This window comes from Triticum dicoccoides, chromosome 3B, assembly GCF_002162155.2.
Source record: "Triticum dicoccoides isolate Atlit2015 ecotype Zavitan chromosome 3B, WEW_v2.0, whole genome shotgun sequence".
Taxonomy (NCBI): domain Eukaryota; kingdom Viridiplantae; phylum Streptophyta; class Magnoliopsida; order Poales; family Poaceae; genus Triticum; species Triticum dicoccoides.
Window position 1 is genome coordinate 376239367 of NC_041385.1, and position 9535 is coordinate 376248901.

The following is a 9535-nucleotide window of genomic DNA, read 5'->3' on the forward strand; positions in this document are numbered from 1 at the left end:
ATCGACTGTCGGGCGTTTGTGCATTCCTCGGAATCGCCATCTTGGGAACGAGATGTTGATGCAAGACTATTTCGCGGAGAATCCTACATATCCTCCGCACCTCTTCCGGAGAAGGTACCGAATGCGCCGATCCCTCTTTGTGAAAATTGTTGAAGCTTGCGAGGCAAATTGTCAGTATTTTACTCAAAGAAGGAATGCCACGGGCTTAAAGGGATTTAGTGCATATCAAAAAATCTCCGCAGCTATGCGGGTGATTGCATATGGCGTTCCGGCTGACTATGCCGATGAGTATCTTCGCATTGGTGAAGATAGCACAATTGAGTCTGTGCGTAGATTTGCGAAAGTGATCATCTGTCTCTTCGGTCTTGAGTATCTTCAGGCACCCAATGAAGATGACACAAAAAAATTGATGGCATCTAATGAGAGGAGAGGTTGGCCTGGCATGCTAGGTAGCATTGATTGTATGCATTGGAATTGAAAAAATTGCCCCAAGGCTTGGCAAGGAATGTATTGTGGCAAGTCTCGTGATGCAACAATTGTGCTAGTGGCCGTAGCATCCGAGGATTTATGGATTTGGCATTGCTTTTTTGGTATGCCGGACACTCTCAATGATATCAATGTGTTGCAACGGTCTCATTTGTTTGCTAGGCTTGCTAGTGGTGATGCTGCTGCTTGCAACTACACTATCAATGGGCATGAATACACAAAGGGGTACTATCTTGCAGATGGTATATATCCTCCTTGGTGCACATTTGTCAAGAGCATCAAAGAACCCAAAACAAAAAAACAATGTGAATTTGCAAGGGTGCAAGAGGCAGCCTGAAAAGACATTGAAAGAGCATTCAGTGTTTTGCAATCTAGGTTTGCCATTGTCCGTGGTCCTGCTTGTTTTTGGGATAAGAAAACCTTGAAGAATATCATGACATGCTGTGTTATCCTGCACAATATGATTCTTGAAGATGAGAGAGGACTGAACTTAAAAATTTTTTACGACAATGTGGGGAGCCGTGTCAAACCAGCTAGAGACCCAAACGCATTAGAGCTTTTCTTCAGACATACAAGGAGATTGAAAATGCAGACACCCACTTTCAACTTCAGGAAGATCTCATTGAGCACCATTGGCAAAGGGCTGGACAATGACTTATTTTTGTATTCATTTGTATTTGTATTCATGACAAATTTTGTATTGCACTATTTAAGTTTGCTACGGTTATTTGAATAATTATTTGTAATGCAGATGATTATTATATTATGTTTGATTGAAATAATTCAGTTTGTTTTCGATTGTTGAATTATGTTGTATTTGATATTTGCGGGCTGATGATATGCGGGATGCAGCAGCACAAAGAGCAGATCCCGCAAAGCCGACCCGTAAAAGAATATATTTCGCGAATATTTTTTTTTACTGATCCATTTGGGGGGTCTGCATCTGTGCCAACCCGAGCCAGCTCGTAAAAGCTGTTTTGCGCGAACTGCAAACGCGTTTTGCGGGCCGGCGGGATGCAGGGTCTGCTAGAGTTGCTCTAAGTCGATTTCTGAGATAGCCTTTTTTTAGGTGTAGCCAGGCCTGCGGAGATGGCATCGTTCAGAGTTGTATTCCACTGAAACTCCTGGGCCGAAAGTGTTCACGCCAGGAATGGAGCCCATGGAGAAATTCAGACGATATTGTTGTAGACGGACACATCCCCACCCTCCCGTTCTCCGGCGAACGAGACGACACTCCGCTCGGCTCGCTCGGACCCAGGCGAGATGGAAGCCGCGTCCTTGCCGCTCGCCACCTCCCGCTTCCTCTCCCCGCCAGCGGCTGCGGCGTCCTGCTCCCGCACGAGGAGCATCCCTTTCGTCCGCGCCGCCAATCAGGCACTGGAAGCACGTAAAGTCCCCAAAGCCCAGCGGCCGTCCCCCCGGCGCAACGCCGTCGCTGAGGTCAAGGCCGCCCCCGACCCCGTCGCCGCCCTAACCAGGTACACATACCGGCAGCGTTCGTTTCCTGTCCTTGTAGTGATTCCTCACAGCCCACAGTAAGCTCAGCTGCTGTAGCCTTTGGATTATCCCACTTGCGTACTGCTAATCAGAGTTGAATCTAAACCCTGCAAACTCTGCTACAGGCTCGAGGATGTGTTGCAGCCACAGGACTGCAACATAATCTTGCGCCACTATGGAGAAATCAGGCGATGGGATGTACTTTCTAAGGTAGTTATCGGCGACCGTGAATTATGCCAGTGTCAGTAGACACGAGTCATTCTCAACTTTGTTTCAGGTCTTCGGGTGGATGCAGGAGCATGACATGCTCAACATTGCGTCTTACAGCAGCTATTTCAAGTACCTGGGGTTGAGCCGTAATGCTGCGAAAGCTCTGCAAGTGTACGGTTCCATTCAGGACCAGTCGACCAGAGTCAATGTTTCTGTTTGTAATTCTCTTCTCGGGTGCTTGGTGAAGAACGGGAGGTCCGACAGCACCTTCAAGCTTTATGATGAGATGATACGAGGAGGTCTATCATCTGATCTCTTCACCTACAGTACTGTATGGGACATTGAACCCCCATCTTTCCATACTAGCATTTGTTTTAGGCTTCACACAACCTCTTTTCGCTTGGATGAATAGCTTTTGCATTCTTTTTTCCTATCCACCCTCCAGCTGCTGTCAGGGTGCATGAAGTTGAAGCACGGCTACGCTAAGGCAATGGAGTTGATCAATGAGCTCAACTCACGCGGTCTTCAGATGGATAGTGTAATATATGGTACCCTCTTGGCAATATGTGCATCTCATAACTACTGCGAGGAAGCTGAGGCATACTTCAAGAAACTGAAGGATGAAGGCCATAATCCTAATCTGTTTCACTACAGTTCCCTGTTGAACGCGTATTCAGTAAATTCTTATTATGAAAAAGCTGAGCTGTTGATGAAAGATTTGAGGTCTTCTGGTTTAACACCAAATAAGGTCTATTTTCTTTGCTTGTCCCTTATTAAATCGTTTTATGATCTATGCTTTCTTATCTGCTGAAGTCCGTGATCCTGTCAGTCTCATTTCTAAGCTTGCGGTGTTGAGTCCGTTTTTCAATAGACATGACACATCCCTATGACAAGTTCGACAATTGGTTTGCGTCGATATTGAGAATTCTAGGTGACACTTGAGGGTGTAGCTTTCAGAGGTCATGTTCATGGTGCTTTAAACTTCTATGCAACTTGGGTTTTTCAGCTGCATCATTTATGTTCCTTTGTTAAGGTATCTTGTGCAACTATATTCTAACTTACAACTTCCATCATGTAGCATATAGGTGAATAGTGTTTCTCCATCCGCGCGATAACAAATACATAACTGACACTGCTTTTGCAATGCCTATTCTTGAATTACTTGGGCATACTCTGGCCCTGTTTGGTTCAGCTTTTATCAACGGATTCCGTTGCCGCGTAGCAGAATCTGAACCAAAGGGCGAACCCAGCAGAATCCGATTCCAGAAATCCGCTGCCAAAATCTGAACCAAAAGGAGAAGCAGCCCAGGACGTGCTTTCCAAAATCTGATTCCGCTGCGGGCCAAAATCTGAAAAAGCTGTATCAACCGGTTTGCCAAATGACCTACATCTTTTTCACATCAGATTTTCCACAGCTGTTTTTTCACAGTAGATTTTTCACAGCTGCTTTTAGAAATCCACAGCCGAACCAAACAGGGCCTCTGTCTAGGTGCTGAAATGTTCTGTTGCTGCTTTCCATATGATCTTTTGAATAGGTTTCTAGTTTGATGGCTTCGGTTAAAAGTGAGGGCACTAGTGTTCATGTATCTTCTACTCCCTCCGTCCCATAATGTAAGACGTTTTTTGACTCTAGTGTAGTGTCAAAAAACGTCTTACATTATGGGACGGAGGGAGTATAATATAGCCTCTCTACGACCAATCCCTTCCACAAAATGCTGTTATTTTGTACGTGACACGGTCTGCAAAATGTAACTGTGACCACTAATTTATATTCATAAAACCCAATGGATTATGATACTACGGAAGTACTGAGGCAAGACCACACATGTCATTCCAAGTATCCAATGTCAATGCTTAAAAGGATATTGTTAGTCAAATATTTGAAGTTTGACTAAGGCCCCGTTCGCAATGGAGTTTTTCCAGAGGAGAAGTGTAGAAACAGCCAATCCATAGGAGTTGATCTAGTGGTATTTACTTCACAGGAATTTACCCAGATGAACACTGTAGCAGATCAGAGGAACCCTATTGGATTCCTCTGATTTTACAGGAACTAAAACATTGGGTCCAACCTCATTTTTGCGCGCAAGCCCGAGGCAAAGAGAGATAATGATACCATGTGATATAACTTGTTTGCCGTGGGCTTGGTCCAAGAAATAGGCATGTGCAGCCTGTGCTCCTGTAATGATAGCATCACTTCTCTGCTACAGTATTGTCATTGTAGTAGCATTCCTGATTTTTTATATTCCTATGTTCCAAACACGTTAAAATTATGTCCAAAATAACAGATTTTTGTGAACCAGAGGGAGTACCTACTATCTAATTCTCTGTTGAATGCTGTACTCATGCAATTGAACTTCTATACATTTCGAAATTATCTTTGGATGTTCAAGAAAATGGTGCTGCTACGGATGTCAATCTAACTTCTCATTAAATTTCCTTTGCAGGTTATACTGACCACTTTGTTGAAGGTATATTCTAAAGGTGGTCTGTTTGAGAAGGCTAAGGAGTTGCTAACTGAATTGGAAGCGTCAGGCTTTGCACAGGATGAGGTCAAACATGTGGTCTCACACACAACACTGCTCATATCTAAGTTTGTATGGTTCTATAAATTGACCGTAATTACGCTTTATTGCATGCTGTGTACAGATGGCATATTGCATATTGATTGATGCACTTGCCAAAGGAGGAAAGATATGGGAAGCAACAATGGTGTTTAATGAAATGAAAGAAAAAGGTGTCAAGTCTGGTACGATATTTAACCAGAATTCCCACTGAAGTACCTCTATCAGTTTCTCATTCTAAATGCAACAATGCAGTTCCTGGATCCTGATTAGTAAACTGTATTGGTCAGTTTTAAGCATTTGATTTTCTTTTGTCTGCCTCTTATAACTTATTCATTTGATTGCATGACTCTGACTCTCTGTATCTCTTAGTGGGGTGCTATTACTATTTGTGTCTTCTTGATCTTGTCTGATGACCTTATCCTCTGGTTTCTGCAGATGGCTATGCATTTAGTATCATGATTTCAGCATTACATCGAGGTGGTTATCGTGAAGAAGCAAAAAAGCTTGCAAAAGAATTTGAGGATCAGAATGCCACATATGATCTTGTTATGCTTAACACATCACTTCGTGCTTACTGCAATACATATGATACGGAAAGTGTAATGAGAATGCTGAAGAAAATGGATGAGTTGAATATATCACCTGATGATATCACATTTAATACCTTAATAAGGTACTTCTGCGAGGCAAAGGTCTATCACCTAGCATACAAGACGATTGTAGATATGCATACGAAAGGCCATCAACTGAATGAGGTATTTTGGTTCTTTTATCTTGGAACAAGTCTCTAAAGCGTCTTATATTTATGTACAGAGGGAGTATATCTTTACTAAGCTACATTCTGGATAAAGCCAATTGTTAAATTCTTGGTAAATTCGGTCTATTGGAATTATGACATGCTTGCAGAACAGAGTGTGGGGCATCACATATTTGTTGCGATTCTGTTAGTAACTAAAATTTCTATAAACCTTGTCCAGGAGCTTTGTTCTGAGGTAATGGTGCAGCTAGGAGAAGCAGGTTTTCCTTCTGAAGCGTTTTCTGTGTATAATATGATGAGATATAGTAAGAGAACAGTTTGTAAATCTCTTCATGAGAAGGTTTTAGGCATCTTAGTTCCAGCAGGACTTCTGAAGGATGCCTGTATAGTTATTAAGGTATTATGCATTTGGCATTTACTACCGGTATCTCTATTGTTTATTTTGCGTGTATTCACTAAAAAAAATGCTGAATTAACAGGACAATGGAGAGTCGATATCTCCACGCTCTTTGGAGAAATTTGCTACACAATTCATGATCTCTGGCAACATAAATTTGATTAATGATGTTATGAAAGCCCTAAACCATTCAGGATGGCGTATAAGCCAGGTGACTGTTTTGTACTTGGTACTTCCTCCATCCCATAATATAAGACACTTTTTGACACTAGTGTAGTGTCAAAAACCGTCTTACATTATGGGACGGAGGGAGTACTTTCTAAGTATAGTTTGGAGTTGAACCCTGGATGGCTGGAAACTGAAAACTGGTAAAATCTTAGACCTGGCTAGGACAAGGGGGATGCTCCAAAAATCACATGATAGAAGTTAACTAAAATTTCAACGTTGCAGCTTTGTATATACATACACTTGATATTCTTAAATCTGACATATATCTTCCAATGGTGAATGTGATCATTCCACATGCAGGAAACCTTTGGTAGAGCAATTCAGCGATACATCCAGAAGCCCGATAAGAAGCAACTATTGTTATGCCTCTTGGACTGGATGACTGGTCAAGGCTATTCCGTGGACTCATCATCAAGGAACTTGCTTTTGAAAAATGCACAACTCTTTGGCCAAAAACAACTGATAGCAGAAATCCTTTCAAAGCAGCAAGCAGCTTCAAGGATAACAAATAAGCTCATTGATTAACACAAAATTTAATCAAATCGAAGTTGTTCAGATTCATCATATAATGTTCTGGAGATAGTTTTTTGATGATCGACGATACCAAATTCACAAGGGTCTGTCAGGTTACAAGTTATCATCCTCATGTTTCCAGGCTACAAGCAAAACTTGTTGAGTTTCAGATTATGGTATGCGGTGCATGTCTGCATATAGTTTCAATTTATCTATTATATCTATGTGCAATGTCTGAGCTTGACTTCACGTCTATTTTAGCCAGGCTATTCAATTCAGCGAGGTCACCCACTAGAACTGCAACTGGGATTGAGGATGACAACCGGGCTTGCAGTGATGTTAATATTGGATCTTGGGATGGCTAAGAGAAACGCAAGTAAGTTAATAGTTACATTTTTTGACAGCTTCATCTGTGCAAGTTGCTCAAATTTGGTGGTTGTGCGATTGGCATTATGTTCTTGCTGGAAACAAGTGCCTAGTTCTGGAAAGCTGAACTGAAGATTTTTAATCTTTTGCGGTGTTGCTGCACATGCTTTTCTGTAAAAGCATAGTGAAACATGGAAAGGGCAGAGTTTTTCGAGGCAGTAAATGTAAGACGTGTTACGTAGGACAGTTCTGAAGAAGACTTGTGGAGTTCGCAACTTCTTTTGTTGCATCTGACTTGAGAAATCATGGCAACTAATTACTGAGAGGAAGTCGCAATTTATTTTTATCTATTATGATTAAAAACTAAACATGTATCGCAACATGTGGTACCATGCATCAGCAAAATTACTTGTTTTTCTTAGGGGATAGCAGGTTGATAGGATCGGGATCCTACCAGGTCTTGCCCTTAGGTTGTAGGGATGGAAGGGAGGATGGCGAGGGGCTGGGCGAGGTCGCCGGCCGTCGTCACGTGTGCGAGAGAGAGGGAGGGAGCAGGACGCGGCGGCTAGGGTTAGGTCTCCCGACTCCCTTCAGAAAGCCGAGCAAATATGATTGCTTCTGCTTAACTTCAAACGAGTCCTTACATGAGTTTATATAATCTCTGAATACGATAACTGGGCTAAGCCCCTAATAACGATAAAATAACTGGGCCAGGCCCCTAACTGCCTGGGCTGTAGTATTGCCGGTCATAACACGGGTTGCTTTGGATGTTTTGACTTTACCCACAGAGGCATGGAGACTATGAAATGGATGCATAATGGGGAAAATCTGCCCTGTTGTACTGAGCAGATACTGCCAGTGTTCAGATTTTTATTTAGTTTGGATTTAGCTAATGGATTTTATATTCCTTTAAAATGGTAAATGCAGATAGAGAAAGTGATTTCGGTCTCGAAATCGTAAAGGAAAGTAAGTTGGAGATTTCATAATTTTGCTGGTAAAACAAGAGGATAGCGTGTTCTTTTCTTTTGCTACACTCCAAGAAGCCAGCTTACTTTGTTGTGGATTCTGGCATCAGGAGGTGAAATGAAACTGTGCCTATTCACTAGATTCCGTTTCTTAGAGGGTCCCTTCAGTAGATTCTAATCTTGTATTAAGACTTGTTTTTTATGGAGGTTCGAACTTCTTCTGTTTTGGCAAAGCTTAATTCTGGCCGGTGGATGATTTGGATGTCAGGAGATGCGTCCACATTTTGTCTGAGTGCAGCGTTTTGGCGCTCGGCTCCATGGAGCTGTTTTTTTTCTTTTTGGAATATTAAAAAATTCAGTGACTAAAACAAACTGATTTTTTTTTTTTCACATTGACATATGGATGTGTACTACATGTGTAACACCCACGTTGCGGCTATATCTCCCACGTGTAGAGGCACGACTTAGAGACATAACCGCATTGTGGTTTTGTCGCAAGAAGGGCCATCTTCACACAATCCCATATAAAGAAAGGGATAAATAGAGTTGGCTTACAATTGCCACTTCACACAAAGATTATATAATTCATACATCATCCAGAGTACACACATAGTCCGACTATGGACAAATCAAAATGAAAAGAAGATAGCCCAAATGCTAGATACCCGATCGTCCCAACTGGGCTCCACTACTGATCATCGGGAAACCCGCGAGATAGTATCTGTGAGTCACGAGGACTCAGCAATCTCAAAACCCGCGAGATCAAGACTATTTAAGCTTATGCGTAGGATGTGGTAATGAGGTGGAGTTGCAGCAAGCGCTAAGCAAATATGGTGACTAACATACGAGTACAAGAGTAAGATGAGAAACTACGCAACGGTCGTGAAGCTAGAAATGATCAAGAAGTGATCCTGAACTACTTACGTTCAATCATACCCAAACCGTGTTCACTTCCGGGACTCTGCCGAAAAGAGACCATCACGGCTACACACGCGGTTGATGCATTTTGATTAAGTCAAGTGCCAAGTTCTCTACAACCAGGATATTAACAAATTCCCATCTGCCACATAACCGCGGGCACAGCTCTCGAAAGTTTATACCCTGTAGGGGTGTCCCAACTTAGCCCATCACAAGCTCTCACGATCAACGAAGGATATCCCTTCTCCCGGAAAGACCCGATCAGTCTCAGAATCCCGGTTATAAGACATTTCGACAATGCTATAGGTTGTTAGGCAAATGTAAAACCAAAGTTGGGCCTTGCTGGAGGAGTTTTATTCAAAGCGAACTGTCAAGGGGTTCCCATAAACCCAACCGCGTGAGGAATGCAAAATCAAGGAACATAACACCGGTATAACGGAAACTAAGACGACAAGAGTGGAACAAAACAGCAGGCATAAGGCCGAGCCTTCCACCCTTTACCAAGTATATAGATGCATTAATTAAAAATAAGAGATATTGTGATATCCCAACATAATCATGTTCCAACATGGAGCAATCTTCAACTTCACCTGCAACTAGCAACGCTATAAGAGGGGCTGAGCAAAAGCGTTAA

The 9535-nt window shown here is 42.3% G+C and overlaps 1 protein-coding gene across 6 annotated transcripts; it reads left to right on the forward strand.

The window, feature by feature from the left end:
- Positions 1–1655: 1655 nt before the first annotated feature.
- LOC119276103 (pentatricopeptide repeat-containing protein At1g10910, chloroplastic-like) lies at positions 1656–8272 on the forward strand. Of its 6 annotated transcripts, none has more exons than XM_037557091.1 (12): positions 1659–1964; positions 2109–2193; positions 2261–2524; positions 2639–2941; positions 4638–4754; positions 4840–4939; positions 5193–5512; positions 5735–5911; positions 5994–6122; positions 6440–6828; positions 6914–7028; positions 7946–8272. In XM_037557091.1, the coding sequence occupies exons 1-10, from the start codon at positions 1750–1752 to the stop codon at positions 6662–6664; spliced, it is 1935 nt and encodes a 644-aa protein (XP_037412988.1). In that variant the 5' UTR covers positions 1659–1749; the 3' UTR covers positions 6665–6828; positions 6914–7028; positions 7946–8272. The 6 variants fall into 6 exon arrangements, with proteins under 6 accessions (XP_037412992.1, XP_037412988.1, XP_037412989.1 ...); XM_037557092.1 differs by lacking the exon at positions 7946–8272 and adding an exon at positions 7807–7923; XM_037557090.1 differs by lacking the exon at positions 7946–8272 and having other exon boundaries at positions 6914–7439.
- Positions 8273–9535: the final 1263 nt, after the last annotated feature.

What these genes read in the sequence shown, in the direction of transcription:
- LOC119276103 (XM_037557091.1), top strand. Translation starts at nt 1,750, where the DNA reads ATGGAAGCCGCGTCCTTGCCGCTCGCCACCTCCCGCTTCCTCTCCCCG. An exon ending in AGAAAAAGGTGTCAAGTCTG is followed by an intron (nt 4,940 to 5,192) that starts GTACGATATTTA and finishes TGGTTTCTGCAG; the next exon opens with ATGGCTATGCATTTAGTATC. An exon ending in CAGGATGGCGTATAAGCCAG is followed by an intron (nt 6,123 to 6,439) that starts GTGACTGTTTTG and finishes TTCCACATGCAG; the next exon opens with GAAACCTTTGGTAGAGCAAT.